The sequence below is a fragment of the Phaenicophaeus curvirostris genome, chromosome 2, assembly GCF_032191515.1.
Source record: "Phaenicophaeus curvirostris isolate KB17595 chromosome 2, BPBGC_Pcur_1.0, whole genome shotgun sequence".
Taxonomy (NCBI): domain Eukaryota; kingdom Metazoa; phylum Chordata; class Aves; order Cuculiformes; family Cuculidae; genus Phaenicophaeus; species Phaenicophaeus curvirostris.
Window position 1 is genome coordinate 105,745,681 of NC_091393.1, and position 19,715 is coordinate 105,765,395.

The following is a 19,715-nucleotide window of genomic DNA, read 5'->3' on the forward strand; positions in this document are numbered from 1 at the left end:
GACTTTGGACTCTTCAGAAGGCTGGTTGATAAAGTTCCTTGGGAGGCAGTCAATCTGCTTGAGGGTAGGGAGGCTCTACAGAGGAATCTGAACAGGCTGGATTGATCAGCTGAAACCAGGATGAGGTTTAACAAGGCCAAGTACCGAGTCCTGCACTTTGGACACAACAACCCCATGCAGCACTACGGGCTTGGGGAAAAGTGGTTAGAAAGCTGCCCAGCAGAGAAGTACCTGGGGATGTTAGTTGCCAGTTGGTTGAATATAAGCCAGCAGTGTGCCCAGGTGGCTAAGAAGGCCAATAACATTTTAACCTGTATCAGAAACAGCACAGCCAGCAGGAATAGGGGAGTGATTCTGCCCCTGTACTCAGCATTTGTGAGGCCACACCTTGAATACTGTGTTCAGTTTTGGGCCCCTCATTCAAAGAAAGACATTGAGGCCCTGGAGCATGTCCCGAGAAGGGCAACAAAGCTGTTGAAGGGTCTGGAGAACAAGACTTATGAGGAGCAACTGAGGGAACTGAGGTTGTTTAGTCTGGAGAAAAGAAGGCTGAGGGGAGACCTTATTACTGTCTGTGACTACATGAAAGGAGGTCGTAGCAAGGTGGGTGTTGGTCTCCTCTCCCAAGTGATAGGTTATACGACGAGAGGGAATGGCCTCAAGTTGCACCAGGGGAGCTTCAACATTAAGAAAAAATTCTTCCTAAAGGGTTATTGGGCACTGGAACAGGCTGCCCAGGGATGTGGTTGAGTCACCATCCCCAGTGGTATTTAAATACAGGTATATGAAGTGCTTAGGGGTACAGGTGGACTTGATGATCTCAAAGGTCTTTTCCAACCTAGCGATTCTATGAAAACCCTACGGAAATCTGCAGGAAAGTTGCTTCATTTTTCCCAAAATCCCTAGTTCCTTGGTCTCTGATTTCTGCCTGGTGCTGCCAGACTTCACTGTCTATTGGCATGTGTGCGGCAGTAGTTGATGCTCGTAACACTCTGTGTTCCCTTCCATTGAGCTGGCTTCATTCATTTCCTGGGAACTAAGTAACTTTCAGGTTTACAGTTAGGTAGAAGGTTTCATCAGGTTACAGTCCTTCTGGTATTTCTCTTCCAAGATTTCTTTGTGCTATTGGTTTGTTTCAACCACAAGAAGTGGTGTAAATGTCGTTGTCAAAGGAATGTGAAGGCCTGATTCTCTACCTGCTAAAAAAAAAAAAAATAGGAATGCTGAAGGAATGTCAGGAAGACGGGCCAGAAGAGGGTTAGGGTGGACATTAGGAAAAAGTTTTTCACCCAGAGGGTGGTGGAGCATTCGAACAGGTTCCCCAGGGAAGCAGTCATGGTGGCAAGCCTGACAATACCTAAGAAGCATCTGGAGAAAGCCCTCAGGCACATGGTGTGAATGTCAGGGTTGCCTGTACAGGGAGAGGAGTTGCACTCGATGATCATTGTGGATCCCTTCCAACTCAGAACATTCTGTGACTCTATCATTTACTTATGTGGGAATACCCTTAGTTAAAAATTTTACAAGATTAGCACTACCATCCCAAATGTAAATTGGCTTTGAATTGACCAAATCCAAGTACCATCCAACCACTGCTTTAGTGAGAGAATTTTCTTACTAAAATTTCAATTTCTATTCCATAAATGTTTCAGCATTTCATCCTGTTCAAAGCGTAGAACAGGGTAATTATTTTTCTAGACAGAAAATTAAGGATATCTGATGATGGCCTTGGTAGTTACAGTCTCTAGCCATTTAAACCTAATCACCTGGCAGATTGAAAACCACAGTTGAGAAACATCAACACCATTTTCCACAAGTAAAGGTATCATAAATTGGACAGTAAAACTAGAGCATGGTCAAAATGTTGTTGTTTTGTCTGCTCCTATGTGAATGTTTTCACATACAATGCAAATTCCAGCTTGTTAATAGGACATTTTTAATAATGTCTCATGTCAAAATTAAGGGATTTTTTTATAGCTGTCTAGTTACCAGACTACATTTTTCCATATTATTGCAGAGGAGATTAATTTTTTTGATGCTGTGATGTTGCTTGATGGAGATGTGGCAATGCTGCCTTCACAGACACGAGAGAGTGACAAACTACCCTTGAATTTGAAGGGCTAGAGATTTGCACCACTGTTTTTGTCCTAGCTAATGGCTAAGGCCCATACATTCTCCTCCTCACAGCAAGAGCACACAGAAAGAGAAAATACTCATAAAAGTTGCATGTTCTGAGTCATCACCCCCAGCACCACATCCTCTTGACAGAAAGCTGGCAGCCCAGGAAGGACAGGGACACTGCTGGCAGAGGAATCAGCTGGGCCAAAATTCCTGATCTCAAACATCTGCATGTAGCAGCTGTGGATCTGGGCCTCACAGCACCTCCAGCCCTGGCAGCCCAACGAGCACAGCTGCCTTGGTGATATTGCATCTCTTAACGGCAAACAGCTCTGGGAGGGGCAGTGCCACAAAGCTGTGCAAAGCCCATCTCTTCACCAGGGCAACGTGATACTTCTCCAGCAGCTCTTTCCCAAACAGCCCATGCCCTGTAGCTCACATGGAACTGAAATCATGCATGATGAATGCAGAGATGCTACTGACCAATGCACTTCTAGGGAAACAAACCACACATTGTGATGTGTTACAATTCATATCATAACGCAGTACTGCACATGGGTACTGGAAGCAATCGAGCTACAACACTGTGGAGCTCCAGCTAAGCTAACAAATTTGCATTGGAATCCGGAGAATATAGAAAACACAGCATGCAGTAAAGATTCGTCATCTTATTATGGGACAAGGAATAACGGTTTTAAACCAAAGGAGGGTAGTTTTAGATTGGATATAAAGAAGAAAGTTTTTACAATGAGGGTGATGAAACACTGACAAGAGTTGCCCAGGGAGCTAATGGAGTCCTCATCCCTGGAAACAATCAGGGTCAGGTTGGATGGGGCTCTGAGCAACCTGATCTGGTTAAAGATGTCCCTGCTCCTGCAGGAGAATTGGACTGGATGACCTATAAAGGTCCCTTCCAATCCAAAGCATTCTATGATTCTACCACATCTTACGTACTCCCAACTCTCACTTCAATGTAAGCTGCATCCAGACCTGCCTCTTTCCAGGGATCTGGAGGGTAATTACAGCCATCCAGAAAAGGAACCTTAAAATTTCACCACATCAAGCACTTAGAAAAAAATAAGCAATTGCCTTCAAATAGTGATCTTCATTTGTCACAAACCTCAGCCTGCACATTAGCGTATGTACATATGAATAAGAATCAAATCTACATTAATCAACAGAGGGCAGGATCACAACTTAACCAGCCAACTGGTTTTGTCTCCACTGTTGTAGTCTGAACATTTTTCTGTGCTTCAAAACCAACCCACAAGCAGTTTATAGACTGCTTTGGAGAACTTGGTAGTTCCACCTCCGCAATAGGTCTGGGAAACAAACTCCAAACAAAGAAAAATAAATATGAACCAAAGAGAAAGCACATCTCCTCTGTTGTTTCAGCACAGAACTGGGAAACCTACATGGAGTGTTTGCACTTGGAATGCTTCTTTATTTGCTTTGAACTGCATTGATCAGAGAGCTACCAGATGCTTCGAGTAGTCAGGTTACCAAGCTTTGCTGAAACAGCCACACTACGACCATGCTTAGTCACCAAGAGAGGTATGATAAGTACAAAATACAGTGCTATAAAAATTCTTGTGACTCATTTCCATTTTTAAACAGGCCTTTTATGAGAAAACTACTATTTCTGAGATCAGTTTTAACATGCATCAAGAAGTTAGGAGCATTTATATATAAATAGTAACAAAAGAAACATCTATAAATTAAACATCTACCAATTTAAAGAGTGAAGGAATAGCTTGGGCACAGATAACTGCATGTTTAAAGGGCATGTACCTAAAGTTGAAATAATCTTATTTAAAACTGAAAACTGTCTCTAAAGCAAGAATATAACTATAAAACAACCACATCTCAATGCTAATTGAGTATCATTTTTCGGCAGAGGCATGTCAAACGGCTGTTAGGAAGGCTGATCTTGACCCACATCCTCTCCCCTAGTTTATGTCTGGTATCAGTCACTGACAGTGTTCATTGTGATCCTGACTGCGCAACAAGGCAAGATATGACCTATCTTATTTATCTCTGTCACAACTTGATCTCTATTCACCAGAAATGACGGAAGGCAACAATGTCTGAAGGATGCAGGCCCAGTGACACCAAACACATGGTCGACTACAACATTGTTCTGGGTTTGCCTTGGTATGAAAAAAAGGCAGTCAAAAGGAAGCACATGTATATCAATTCACGTGGCAAAGATAGATAGTATAAAACAATGAAGATCACTAGACCATTCATTACATGTTAGCTCTGTGATCAGCAAGTAAGCACTAACTATTTAATTAGTCAACTAATTAGTGACAGGCAACATGGAAGGCTTCAGATGTTCTCAGACAAATGCAAAGATAAAAAGCCTAATTAAACAGCAAGCATTATGCTAACTATTGCCAAACAGGACAGATGTGCAGGATATTGTGTAATACTGTGCTGCCAGATAACAGCAGTTTTAGCTGTACTGTCAGAAACTCTGTTCTAAAAATCCCTGCCATTTTAAGCTAATCTTACATACGTTTAACTCACAAAGACCAAAACTGTCCTGCAGACAAAAACTCATAGAATTCTTGTCTTAGATTCTAACTCTAGTTTAAAAGTTGTGGGGGTTCAAAAAATATACTTTAATGTATTTGCTTTTTAAATGCAATAATTATTTCAATGCACCCAAATTGAAAGGGAAATGTAGTTGACAACATTTTCATATGAAATGTTGTGATCTTAGAAACCATCCGTTTATTGCTATTTCGGGTAGCGCATTATGTATATTCCTAACATCCTCAGAGAATAAGTCATTGTTTATACCAGAGGTTGGATTAAGGAGGTTTTCAAAATCAAGGATTAAAAAGGGTTTTCCCTATAATCAGAAAACAATAAAGCTTTCCACAGCTATATGCAAAGAGGTGGATAAAAAGCTAATTGGTTCACTACACTGGAACCAATGACAAGATACTGCTGTGAGCAAGCTTTTTTGCGTTCTTGCAGCCAAACTTCCATCACCTGCTGTCAGGGCAGACAGGTTAGCACGCTGTTCCATGAATCATCCACCAGGATAAACTGCAAATGCTGGGTTTTTCAATTGTACGTACTTCTGGTCTAATGCTGCTGCCATGACCATCATTCTTAAATTATCAAAGAAGTGAAGAGGAAACAAACCCTCTTTTCCTCCTGGTAAATTAGTATTTAGCAACAAGGTTATTTTTTAAAGCAATTTAGTACTTGGGAATATGAAATCATTAAAATGCTGAGCTACAGCTTACGTTCAGCAGGACATACATTTAGATGAACACTGATTTAACTGATGACTATGCAACTCAATGCAATTCTGGTTGTTCTCATATTGTTAAATAAATTATTTATCATTAGTTGATATTTCACCTACAAGAACTGGTATTTGCACAACTCTGAACTGAATTCATTACTCCTTTTCTCATATTCATAGGTAGTGATATTCTGTATTCATGAAAACAGATTTTGCACTTGCAAATCACTTTCAAGTATAATTTTTGTTGAATAATTGCAAGCAGAATACTTAAAACAGGCTTTCATTTCTAAATTTAGTATACACTTACTTGATCTTCAGGGGGATGACAAAAAAAAGGGATAACTTTTTAAAAACTTCCTTTAGTGTTAAATCAGAATCCTTTTTAGGGTCTTCATTCATGATAATTATTGAGCCACTGTTAGTGGCTCATAGCACTGCAAGTGTAACTGGGGGCACGCATCTATTTACCAGACTGATAAAACTCTTTTCCTTGTAACATCCCCATCCCCAACCAAGTCACTCAAGGGAAACTAAAAATAAATAAAACCTGTATTTTATCTTAATCTCTCTTTGGAGTTTCTTTGACTTGATTCACTGCAATGCTGAAAGGGCTTTCTCCCCACATCCTCCAACAAAGGGGAGGCAGGAGCACCAGTCAGCACCAACAGTTTGGAGGGCAGAGAACAATAGCAGCTGGGACTCTGTGTTGCTGGGCTGAGCAGCTTTTTCACAAGGAGGGTGTTTGTTCAGTTGCCACTTCTCCTTTAGAATCAGACACTGCTCAGAGCTTTAACAAATGGTCCGACGCTGAAGCAATTTATGTAAGCCTTGTCTTAGTGCTAGAGAGTGACCTAAGTCCTGGCTTTATGCAAGGGGAAGCATATAATTGCACTGCCCAGGAGGAGCCTCATGCAGGAATTGTGGGAATCACGATTCCTTCCCCGCTTGCCATGCTCCTGCAGGGAAGTTAATTACTGCAGCAATTTATGATGCAACTCGCTCCCCTGCTCCCACAGCATCACAGCTCCACTGCCCAGATCGCTGCAGCTCCTCACGCATTAGAAAGCGGCAGCCGAGGCACAGCCTCCAGAGCCACTTTCACACCTGTACCTCCTGACAGCTGGCCCTGCAAGAAGAGAGGCCAGGCTCTGTCTGCACTGCTGCCAGCACTGCTGCCTCCATTATTCACCTGTTCCTAGAATAAAAAAAATCACATGCATCCTAAAGGAAAGTAGCACTATAGCTGAAAACACATGGCTGCATGCGATTACATTCCAAGAAGAAAAAAATCACCAGGAGATATTTATTTGAACGGTGAAACATGAATAATGAGATCACTTTCACTGACCTAGCACTAGATTAAGCACAATGAGTGTAATTCTCTAGGGTTTAGAGTACCACAAGCATTAGGAAGAAGCTTCCCCAAGTGGCAGGTCATTCCACATACTCATCTGAAGCCTTTCTGCACTGCCATTTGAAACAGTGGGTGCTGATTTGAGTGCACCGGCATCTGACCTCTGTGGTAATCCCTGTTTCCAGAACCTGTAACCATAAGGTAATAAGCCACTGCAAAAGCCCAAACCAGCATTCTGTAAGAGACAAGTCCACAGGACATCACCTCCCTTTGCAGCATGGTGAGGGAAAAGCTCATTTTCAGTTTGGATGGGTAAGAAGTAGTGCCCAGGGCTACTGTGTGGCACTTCTGGAAGAGCAATGACACTGAACTTCGCCAGGAACTGTAGTGAATGACAGTGCCAGTGCCTCAGCACAACAGGAGTGAGAGGCAGCCGGCTGCAATTCTCAAGTGAGGAGAGGTCATTCTCTTGATTGTTTCTCTGTTCAATGAAAAATCTATTTCTTCAGTCTCAAAGAAGTAGAAAACACTTGTAAAATCTAGTTCTAATAATTGTTATGTAGGTAAGTGAATTACATTTGTGTGTTCCCATGGTTACTGATAATGTAAAATAATTAAGTATGAAGAATAATGAGGAGAAAACGACTTCCTCTTTTTAAGGATTAGGGGCTTACAAATTGATTCAATCCAGCTATTTTTAGTGCATGTACCCTTTGCAAAGAATGTTAGAAAATTATGAGTAAATTAAAGTAAATTGTATTAAAAGGCCTTCACATTGATCAGAAGACTATATGCTGCTGTTGTGAAAATTCAAAAAGATAATCTTTCTTAAATTTTTACATATATTCATTCAGATTTTGTGACATTTTTGCCCTAAGTGCTAACTGCTTGTGTTTTGCATTCTCGGAGCAATGCTGAACATCTCATAAGCAGGAGCACTCCATTTGTGCAGTGCTGGAGACCAGCACGCTCTCCTCTGTACGAGAGGGACATGGTCTGCAAAAACTTTTGGCTAGAACATGGTTAAAACAAAACTTTCAGCTGAAAAGCCTTGGTTGAGGTATCTCAGAGTAAGTTACCTATGGAACACTGCCCTGCAAACACAATACTGTCTGTGTATCCGGTTCCCTACAGCTTCTGGCTGTCAGAGCCCAAATATGCTTTGGTTTTCCCCTCACAGTATTCCATATTGAAAGCGTAGTAATAAACAGCACAGGATGAATATCAAGAGATCTACAGTACATTTTTAACTGAATCTTGAGTAGAACTGAAAGCTTAAAAGGTGCGGAGGACCAGAGGATGAGAGGAAAACTATTTTGCCCCAGAAGAGGATACTCTATAGCAAGTTGGGAACTAAAAAAGAAAAAAAAAAAAGAATAAGAAATAGGCGTTTTTACTTCACTGCTCCAGCAGTATCACAACATCCACAAATCACTTCAACTTTTTCTTCTCTTGCCATATTGATATTTAATTTGTGATGGCATTAATGGTTCTTGTAGAAATACAATCTCTTGGATTTACCAACAAAAAAAACACAAACCACAGGCAAAATTTTACATTCTCTTCCAACCATAACAAATATTTGCAGTCAGATTTGAATTTTATATTCATTTCTGCAAGTCTTTGAAGACATTTCTAGCACGTATGTTTAACCTATGAGGAAACCAACAATTGCATTCTCACACACAGTCTGACTTCCTGGTAACCCCCTAAACCTGTTCTGGAGGGAGTACTGGCTTAGAAGGTGCAAGCAGTGAGATACTGGAGAGTGCACACTCCTGTTTTAACTGTAGTCAGCCTGTAAAACAGTAGAGCTTGTCCACAAGTGTACTCTGGCTTAGACAATGAAAGGTATAAAAAAAGTTTCATACAATTATTCCCCTTCTAAACCAGTTCATTTACTCCAGTTTGCATAACTGCAATTCAATTTGCAGTTTTACTGCAGAAAAATTCTTAAATGTGTGTTGATGGCCTGTGCTTTTTTGTGGGCTGCCAAGCAGGCTGTGGCTGCTGGAGAGCAGTGTCCTCTGCTAGATCTTTCCCACACCCACTGCAGGGTTTATGGCAAGAATGACAGAAGGGCTAGAAATTATAATTTTTTGGTTCCTGAACATTCTCAACATCAAACCCCTCAATCTAAGGTATCAAAAGGTGTTATCAGAATTAAAAGAATCACAGTGAAATTACAACTCAACAAGGTTATGTTGTACATTTCTGCACAGCTCACATTTTCAGTGTGCCTTCACCATGAGGATCTATGAGCAACTCTGTCAGCACTTTTGAGTTCCAGAGTCAGCCAGGACCATAGAATCATAGAATGGTTTGGGTTGCAAGGGACCTTAAAGATCATGCAGTTCTAGCCCTCCTTGTGATGGGCAGGGACACATTCCACTGCATTAGGTTGCAGCCAACCTGGCCTTGAATACCTCCAGGGATGGGGCATCCATAACTTCTCTTGGCAACTTGTGCCAGTGCCTCACCACCCACACAGGAAAACATTTCTTCCTAATCTCTAACCTAAATCCCTCCTCTTTCATCTTAAAACCAACCCCCCTCATTCTATCCCTGCACTCCCTGACAAACAGGCCCTTCCAAGATTTCCTGTATTGCCTTTTCAGTACAGGAAGGCTGCTATGACGTCTCCTCAGAACCTTCTCTTCTCCAGGCTGATCAAATCCAGCTCTCTCAGCCTGTCCTCATATGGAAGGTGCTCCAGCCCTCAGATCATCTTTGTGGACTTGCTCTACCTGATCCTTATCCTTCCTGTGCTGTCGCACCTGTCGCTTAATATCCACAGACACTCAGAGCTTTAATATCTACTAACTTGGATACTGACTCAAAGCACGCTTCTAAATGGAGGAAGCAAGCCCCTTCAAACAAAAGGTAATATATTCTTCTCAGTAAAGGAACTCAAATAAAAAACTTACCAAAAAATGAGGGTCTCCAGAAAAGAGATTCCAACGTCGGATGCACCAACTACCACAATTCTAGCGTTGATAGAGGCTTTGGATTCCAGTACTTGCTTTCGATTTATATGGTTCAAAGAATAATGCACCTGTAAAAAAATCCATGTAAAATTACATAGAAATGCATTTAAAAAATCCACCAAAAGTCTGCTAAGACTCATTAAACCATCAGTAATGCATTACCTTGCATTCATACAAACTTATTATGGCTCACTGTCTTGACTCACACTAGTATGTTTCTTGTACACAGCATAAGGTAACACAGTAGATAAATGGTATTAAAACGTTTAAATACATGCATGTTTACAGGTCACAGAAAATTAGCAGAGCTTAACAATCAGGCTTCACCTGGCAAAGATACCATAGAGTCCTCATAAGAGAGGAGAAAGCACCGCCTCTTCTACAATTTACTACCATTCAGCTAACGTGTGAGGAATGTCTATTATGGCCATTTTTAGACCTTCTACAGCAGTTTTTACCCTTGCTGCTTTATTTATCGAAAAGATTGTACTTGTAAATTAATTAGGAACTTATATCTTGAGTGTCTTTCTGTGTGTAACAGAAAACTCTCTTCCAAAATGACAGAATTAACCCTTTTTTTCTTAAATATAGAGCAGCTACACAGGCTGTCAAATCAATAAGCTAGTAGCTCTATGCCACTGAGATCAATATTCTGGACAAAAATCTTACTATAAAGGTTTTAAATACTAGCCTCTCAATTTCCAGTCATTTTAATGTATACACTGGTTAAGAAAATAAACTCTATATATTTAGGTCTCACTCACTAACAGAGATTCTCCAAACAAATATGTAAGAAAGGGCCAAAAGATAATATTGCATTTGACAATATTTTTCTGCTCTGAAATATATTTAGTTTTCAAATTTCTGATGAACAATAGGGAAATACTTTCTATCTTCACATTTCTCTTGTTGCTTTGGGTTGTATACATTCCCATTTCACAGAACACATAGTTGCAGACTCATAAATGCACTGGAGAGACAAATAGAAAATGGAGCTACTTTCATTATTTGTCAGACACATCTCCTATATATTTCTGCCATGTCACTTAGGCAGGAAGCAATCCAAGACTTCTAACAGGTTTTCCTCTATTAAAAAGAGGAGACAGAAGATTAACAAAATTAGGTCCTCCAAATTCCTCCTATGAAATTAAAGTAGAAATATATTCTCTATGTAGTACTTGACAGAGTAACTCAATATATGAAGAATAAGTATTTTATTTTAGTGCTAAGATGACAATGACAATAAGTATTTTATTTTAGTGCTAAGGCCAATGACATTGGCCTCCTCAAGAACGACATAGCGCACTGATCCCCAAGACAGCTTTTATACCACATCTTTGCAATGGTGGAGATCCACAGCTGAGATTTCAGCATAGCCTCACTACAGGAGGTGGAGAATTTGTCTGTATAACACAGATTGCCATCCTTACAGAAAGATTATGGACCAAGTACTTGCAAACCATCATCACTGTATAGCAAGTAATTTAAAATGTGGCAAAATTAAAGGTCATCTTTGGTCAGGGCCTGTCATTTTTTACTGCCACATAAATGTTCTTCTGGGTGCAGTTCATCACAGTGCAACAATGACATCCAGTGGTGAGCCAGATTCATCTCCGGGATTAGACTTCAAGAAAATTCCAGAAGTTATCTTAAGAAGCATACTAGCTCACAGTGGCTGCATAATCAAGAAGTCAAATGTGTGAAATCCAGCACATGGCCACAGCGACAGAGGCAGCCCTGCACCGAGGGATGTCTTGACTGGCAGAGCTAAGCCACACAAAGACTGCAATGCTGCCCAAGTCATTGTTACACCAGATGCCTACAAGTCCCTACAAACAAGACTAACAATCTAACCCAAAGCCAATGTTTTTCAATAGGTTAAAGACTTCTTACAGTAGGATTTGCCAGTAAAAAGCGGTTTTGATCATAAATTAAGAAGTACCTATAACAGTTCTACATTCCAGAAACTGAAAGACTCTTACATTGAATTGAAAACATACATCACTGTAAGAGATTTTAAGAAATTAGAAGAACCGATGCCAATTATTAAAGGCATGTCCCACTGCTTAAAATAAAACTTGGACTACATTTTTCTAGCATATTAAATGGGCACACCCTGACTACAGCGTTTGGCATTGTTCTGCAAGTGCTGACACTAGGGGAGATCTCACCACATGACAAACAGGCGTTGTGGATACTGTGCTTAAGGCCCACATCTTGGTATTCAAATTCCTTGGGCTTTGAACTCTGCAGACAAGCACTCTGACAAACTTACTATTTGCTGCACACAGACAGTTGTAACTTTCCAGAAAAGCAATGCCTTCTGGAAGAAAAATTATCCGTGATGTTTTTGCTGAAATGGGGCTTTTAACAAAACTAATAAAATGGTGAAAAGAACACAAAGAGAAAGTACTTGCAATGTACCTAATCAACTGAAATAACCAGACAGGAATGTCAGCAGCTAATAGAATAAAGCCAACAGATCTCACAGCAATGCCAAGTTCAAACATCTCCTTCTACTGCAGCGCTGTGTTGGGTTTGTTTTTTTTAAACGCACTCCAACAATGAAATACAAAGCAGTAACACAATTTCCTAGGGAAGACTTGTATCTAATTTATGAAATGGCTGCTGTATCAATGGTACAAAGGCAGCGTATGAGTAGAATATAACCGTTTTTGTTCACCACACAATGGCCCCAACACCAACAGCTGTCATGCTTCAGAAATCACCTTTCTAACAGCTAAGTACACTAAATGGCCCCAGGGAGTAAGGAATTAGGTGGATTGGTCCCATAATACCACCTTATTTTAACAAAATGTCAGGACAAATGACTACATATGTTCCCCAGAGGAGTACTCAGACATCATAATTGATAGGTCAACAGCAAACTCTAACTTGTTTATTTTGTATCCAATTTATTAAATAAACTAGCAATCATTAACTAATATAAGGCAAAAAGCAATAATTGTCATTGTTAGAAAAGGCATACATATCTCAGAAAAATATATTTTCTTTGATTATCAAATAGATTATTTGCCCTCCTTTCCCCCTGGTATCTGACAGCCTCTGCCATTGCACCACCTGTCCCATTGCTTCCACCTGGGAGGGCAGAGTCTCAAACACACCTCCCATTCCAGCCACAGACAAAGGGTGCCTTTCCTGATTAATCCACGGGGGATGTTTTTTCATGTGGGCAGCCAGTGCTATCCACTTAGAGGCCTTCAGACTTTCCTTCCAATTAAAAATGCTGATGCATTTCTTGGACTACTCCACTGAAAACAAAAAGCCTGCTTGTAAATTGTCTTTCACTCGTGATCTCACAACACAATATGTGCCACAGTAAGATTAATTTATTGCATTAAAAATTAACACATCTCTCTATGTGGAAAAAGACACAAGAAATAATCATTTGATTTTAGCAAACGTATTTGCATGCATTTTTTCCCTTGCACTGTCAAACCAGGGAAAGCACTGTACATCCATCATGCATGCCGGGATCTCCCATCTAAGTAGCCTCTCATTTTGCACCTTGCCTGAGCATGTATTCATTGTATGTTTACTCAACAATATACATTGGTGGTACAAACTCAGATGGAGAATATGTTTTGGCTCTTTTTTAAAAATATTGAGTTACTTGTAGGTTTTCTAAAAACATTTACTGTAATTGTTCTACCACAGGTCTGGTTTTATAGCAAACGTTACCATCACTGAAACATGAGAAATGGAAACCGAACACCCAAAAATGAAAAAACAAGTTGGATGGAGGATTTGAACTTTAACAGAAAAGTAGCAGTGTGATGTTCTGAATTAAGTATTGGTAAATACATCCTAGCAGAACATCAGCTGTCAAAGAGCTGTTACACTTATGACTGGAACTCTTCACACAAAGACTTTATAACCCAGCAGAATTTAAACTTGATTTTATTACAAAGTGAGAATTTGAGCCTTATCCAGCTGAACATGCTTAAGTGTTTGCTAAATTTAAGTATATTAAAGTGCTCCTGTGTTCAGGAGGACTGCTCAGGGTACTACAAGATAAATGTGGGGCTGACTCATTTGTTATGTACTCAGCAACTTCACAGATCCCTCATTACTACAGGAAATAATGGGGATCCACCCAGAGGGACCTTTCCAGGAGTCTTAGAATCCTGGGGGATTCTACGCCTGTCTGCAATGCTTTTCTTTTAATTCAGCATTTGTTACTGAGAAACCTCAGTGATGATTACTGCTGTACAGGATCTGCATAATTTGAACTCTGATACTGTAAAAGCCATCAAAAGAAGTAAAATTGATTAATAAACCTCTTCCTAGGTTAGTGCTGAGGTCAGCAACAGTGGCCGGCAAACAAGGTGAACAAAGCTATTTTAATTTCAAGCTCCATTTAAATCACAAGAACAAAAAGAAAAATCAATGTTTACCAAGGAGATATGAAACAAAACTATTGCAAAACCCATGCTTTTTCAGCCTGCACTATTTTTTTTCAAGATACTAGCCATTCCAAACAGTCTCATTGGGAATGTCTGTAAACATGGTTTCAAAAGCTTTTTCCAAGCATTCAAAAATCTACACAAACACCAGAAACTGAAGGGAAAAAGAAACACAACTGTGATGAAGACTCCAGCCTTAATCATTTTGTCTTCTTTATCAAAGAACCCTTCTTAAGCAATTGTAGTTCCATAAAACCAGTTTGCACAGGTAATACTCAACCTTTGTACCATATTTTTCATCTATAGACTTCAAAGGCCTTTAAGAAGGAAGGCAGTATTATTATGCCAGTCTTGATATGGGTAAATGCTGATCTTCAGCTTCTAGCAGAACAGTCTATATGGTCATGGTCAATCCTATGCTGATCCTGATGACTCCCTGTGAAACCAGGGGTCTCCTGTCAAACTCCAAAAAGCAGCAAAGGAGAGTAGAGCACAGACACATACATTGAATTTCCCTGCAGAACCATAGTTACCATGGTAAAAAACTGCTCCTTTTCCCTTTTAGCATTAAAATTTGGATTCCCAACGCAAAGAGGGCTGGACACTTCAGACTTGCATAAAGATCTCATGAGCATTTGCTGCTCAGCTTACATGGACAAACAGATAAACTCTAAATGGTGCCATTTTCAAACAGTTTTCCCTCATATTCCAGGCGAAGAACATGATGTACAGGAAGGCACAGGACCTTGATGAAAGACACTCAAGCTGGCAAGGGGGTGAAGTGTGTGGCTGGCTTTCAGGGTTTATTTCCCAAGACCTTAGGATAAATAAATATACTTTATGGAGACAAATTCTTATCTGTTAAAGTCACTAATCCTCTGATACAGTCACTGCTTCCCAGTTCATCTTTGTTTGTTGTTTATTGATACACCACAAGGCATTTGGGAGGTGGGGGGCAGCAGGTAGTAAATAGGGACTCTTTTTTTGGCCAAGATTAAAAAAAAATATACAAAACTCTTGCAACATCTAGGCACTTCAGCCTGAAACACCTCCCAGATAGCATCTAGGTGGGCTCCCAACGTAAATGTGGAAGGAAATAGAGGTTAGGCTGGATGGCTTTCAATTCTGTAAGCCACATTTACATAAACCATCACCGGTCTCTTGCACTTGACACAAAGAAGTTAGACTGATTTTTCTCAGAAACAATCTGGCTGTGCTGTAAGGCGCAACAGCAAAAGTGGAGCTTGCAATAATCATACAGTATCTATCAATACAATGCCAAAAGGTTGTCTTGCTATCCTGCTCTTCAGAAGCCCTCGCAAAGAACTTGCTTCCCTAAGTTTGAAGTCCATACAGAAGAGACCCACACAGGGTCAGTCACGGGATGAAGGAATCCTAGGAGAACACTTTGTGCATAGTTTGCACAGAAACAACTGACCAAGGGAAGAAAGCCAGCAGCTTGTATTAGTGCCTGGAAACAGCAACTGGAATGGACTGAGCCAATCTGGAGAGGCAGATAAACTGATATTCACATTGCTCACCAGCAATGTTAGCTGATCCTGAAGTCTCACTGCAAATGTTACCAGTTACCACTCAGTCATCTGGCTACCAGAATAACCGGTGTCTCCACCTTGCACACAAATCCAGCATCTATAAAGGTTCACTGTGCTGACAGCAGCCTAGCAGATAGTACTTTTAATTGACAGCATTTCCTCTCCCAGCAGAAGCACGATTGATGCACTATGCATCCCAATGCTGGACTGAATCCCTCTGTGGTGGTGATAAGGTGCATATCCACGGAGTCCTGCCTGCCACATTCCTCTGGTGGACATCATGGCAGCAATGCTTGGTGATCCACCACCACCGAGGTGCTGCTGAGAATGACTGCTCCGGTGGCACCATTCTGCACCACATTGCTCACAGGGAGCACAACACTGAATGCACAACATGATGCCAGGCTGCTGCAAGTGGGCAGCTATAGACCTGGATCTGCCAAGGAGGTCAAGGGATGGTGCTTAGCCCTCACTTCTTGTGTTCTCTGTGCCTGACCATGTGGAGATGGGTCTGCTGAAGACAGGCAGAGGTGCTTTGGGAAAGCTGTCATGGAAACTGTTCTGTTCAGGGGTACCTCTCACACTCTCAGTGGTTTTGGCAGTTGCAGTGAGGAACAGCAGCATCCTGGTATATATTTTTATGCCGCCCTCCGTGGCAGTGGTGATTACGCAGCAACAAGGCTCCACAGCGTAGAGGCCAGGAAGTTCAAGGAAGCAAACTTCCACTTGCTTTTTCCCTGCAGCCCTTCTGTGCTTCCTGATGGGGGTAAGAGCAGGTCTATTCTCACTATGCAGCTCTGCTTCTCCACATACTAGCAGTGTAGATAGCACCAGCTCCTCTCAATGACATGCTTAATGCCTTCTCTCAGAGGATGCTAGGTAACAGGTTAACAGCCTTCTTGCCTTCTTGGCAAGGATGGATGGCTGTAGTTTCTGTATTTCCACAATTTAATGTTTCAGCTTCTCCAGGCAAAGCTGCGGGAAGGCTAAACATCCTTTAGATTTGCTGGTGACTGTACCAACAATTCAACGGGTGGCAGCTGCCCTGGAAACTGGGAACACAGGAGCTCCTGCCTCATCGCACTCTTGGAACAGCAATCCTGTAAAAGGATGGTAGCCCGTACCTTTAAAGCAGAAAGACGCTTCAGCCTACTAAGACCGCCATAAAAAACTAACTGACAAACATGAAAAAAACATGCCAAGTAATTTAGAAGTTGAAACTAACAAAACTAATGGTTTGTACTAAACATGTAATTTTAACAATTAATTTTGGTAACTCTCATCTTTAATCAGGGTATTTGAACAAATTTCCAAGACACCTGAACAACATTGTTTGAATAGCCAGCCTTACTTTAATTGTTAGTCACGCAGTCCTCGATGTCTGAGTGTGCCCTCTACCATGCCCTTCCATAATGAATTAAAGGACTTCTTAAAGCTTTGATTTTAAGCAAATCCTGCTCCACCTTTCTCGCCCAGCTCCAAACGGCAGTATTAAAAGACCTGAGTACCTCTACTAAGACTTAATAGGAAAAATCTCTCAGTGCTGGCTGGCTCATGAAGGTTTCTCTCTGAGGACTTCTCTTGAAAGAGGATGAGTCCAGAGGAGGGCTACAAAGATGATCAGGAGGCTGAAGCACCTCCCACACCAGGACAGGCTGAGAGAGTCGGGGTTGCTCAGCCTGGAGAAGAGAAGGTTCCGGGGAAACGTTATAGCAACCTCCCGGTACCTGAAGGGGGCCTACAAGAAAGCTGAGGAGGGACTGTTTACACAGGCTTGTAGTGATAGGGCCAGGAGTAATGGGTATAATCTGGAGAGGGGCAGATTTAGACTAGACATAAGGAAGAATTTCTTCACATGAGAGTGGTGAGCACTGGCACAGGTTGCCCAGGGAAGCTGCGTCTGCCCCATCCCTGGGGATGTTCAAGGCCAGGCTGGATGGGGCCTTGGGCAGCCTGATCCAGTGAGATGTCCCTGCCCATGGCAGGGAGGTTGGAACTAGATGATCTTTAAGGTCCCTTCCAACCCAAACTCTTCTATGATTCTAAGACACCATCACAACACATCACAACTGCCCCAATACCCATATCAAACCAGGATCGTGGATGCTCTGCACAGGGAAAAGACAGTAGCATCTCTGTCCACTGTCCCTACTCTGCATACAGGCTCATGGCAACAGAGGCAGCATTTTCTAAGTGTACTGAATTCACTGAAAGATGTAAGAGATGTATAAAATTAAAAGCTTTAAAAAATAAAATATTAAAAACATCATCACATTTCAGACTGAAAGTAATGAACACAAGGTAACTAAAGAGCAACACTCAATACAAGGGGAGATTGATTTGCAGCTTACTAGAGTCATATTTTAGTGACAGCAGCTGTGGTTCTCCATTTTTTAATAGTGAACATTACCTTCCTATGGAAAAAATATCTATGCTCTCCTTAGAAGCTGGAATTGTACTATTTCCAAAGTCAATCTACAAAATGCTTTGAAGAAGCTTTAACCCAATTCTGACCTGTTTTTAAGCAGAAATTACTCTCCTAGTTTGCTACAAATGTCATTAACACCTGTACAGTACTGACACCATGCTTTCAAAATAAAAATAGGTCATCTTACTTTTAATTTCACACATGCCCATAAGCGGCAAACATTCAGAGCGTTCCTGTTAATGATACCATCTGGTGCCTCCCATAACTGTGTAATATTCAGCCTTCCAAACAAGATGTAATGGCAGCAACACACACAACCCACTGACATTTACAGTAAGGAAATTTATTATCATTCATCAGTGCAGAATGGCTGTGTTTGCATGACTACTGGTGCTATAAAACCATCACCTTTACCAACCAAGTGGAGGTACAATAAATAATGGATTTTAATCCATGCACATACTACAAAATCATTAAAAATTCATTAGTCAAACACAATAGCATCTTAAGCAACAGTTACATCTTTAAAAATTAATACTTCTTTCCCAGTTAAATGAAAACTACACACACCAAACCTTTGTTTGTAATACCAATGTGTTCATACACAAATTATAACATGTAGGAATGCTTCTGTTTTAACATGTTATACATGTATGTTGATATTTAAAAAGCAGAGAATTGTCTTGCTCATCCTACCTAGGCTCTCTCTGCTATACTTATTCTCTGCTATCTTAGTAGAGAATTAATGATTAAAAAAAAAATCCATCAAAAACCTTTGGCATTTTAGCCACTTCCAGTACATTCCAGTGCCTCAACTGCATCATACAGAACTGAAATTGAGCCAAAGTGAAACCTCCTATTACTACAGATTTTCTACTAAGTCAAAATACACTTTACTATTAGGCAGAGAGCTATAAAGTAAGATAGCACCAACAGCTTTTCTTAGCCACTCATAGTAATTCAATGCACTTTCAACTTTATTAAGGAGTACAGTTGGAAAGAAGGCACCTACAATAGCATGGCTACTTCTGCAGTAACATACAGACCGTGATGGGAAACAGATACTTCCAGTAACCATAGCTCCATGAGCTGCAGAGATGTGCTCTTACACACCCTTGCACTTCAGGTGGGCAAGCACACCAAAGCAAAGGCTTTGTTGCTTTATAGGACTTGCATCCGTACCTGTCCATCTCCTTGACATTTCTTTTTGGATGCATGAGGTGGAAAATGCCTCACTCCCTCAACTACATTCAGCTGTTCAGTTGGAAGCAAAGAGCTTTGCTTGCTCAGAACAGATTGCTCTGCCATGCACAGCCGCTTCTCCATGTTTTAAAATCTGCTTATCTCCTTGTTTTTATTATCTTTTAAATGCAACTAAGCTAAGTTTTTCTAGCTGCACTCTGTGGACTAACTGGGACTTGCAGCCATGTGTTGCAAGCTTTTCTTCCTTTTCCTCTGCTTTCCTCTCCTTGACAGCAAGGTGTTAACTGTCAGAATTCTTACTCCTTATTATTCCTCTTCCTTCATAGGTCAAGGTAATGGATTATGCTCAGTCTGGGCTGCTGACTCAAAACATTCAA

At 40.9% G+C, this 19,715-nt stretch overlaps 1 protein-coding gene across 2 annotated transcripts in view; it reads right to left on the reverse strand.

Annotated features, from left to right (window-relative positions):
• The window catches only part of CFAP61 (cilia and flagella associated protein 61), a 110,243-nt gene that overhangs the window by 47,439 nt on the left and 43,089 nt on the right, over positions 1 to 19,715 (reverse strand). For both annotated transcript variants that reach the window (XM_069850303.1, XM_069850304.1), the window contains one exon: positions 9,668 to 9,795. In XM_069850303.1, the coding sequence (XP_069706404.1) occupies positions 9,668 to 9,795 (128 nt within the window). The remainder of the gene's footprint in view (positions 1 to 9,667; positions 9,796 to 19,715) is intronic.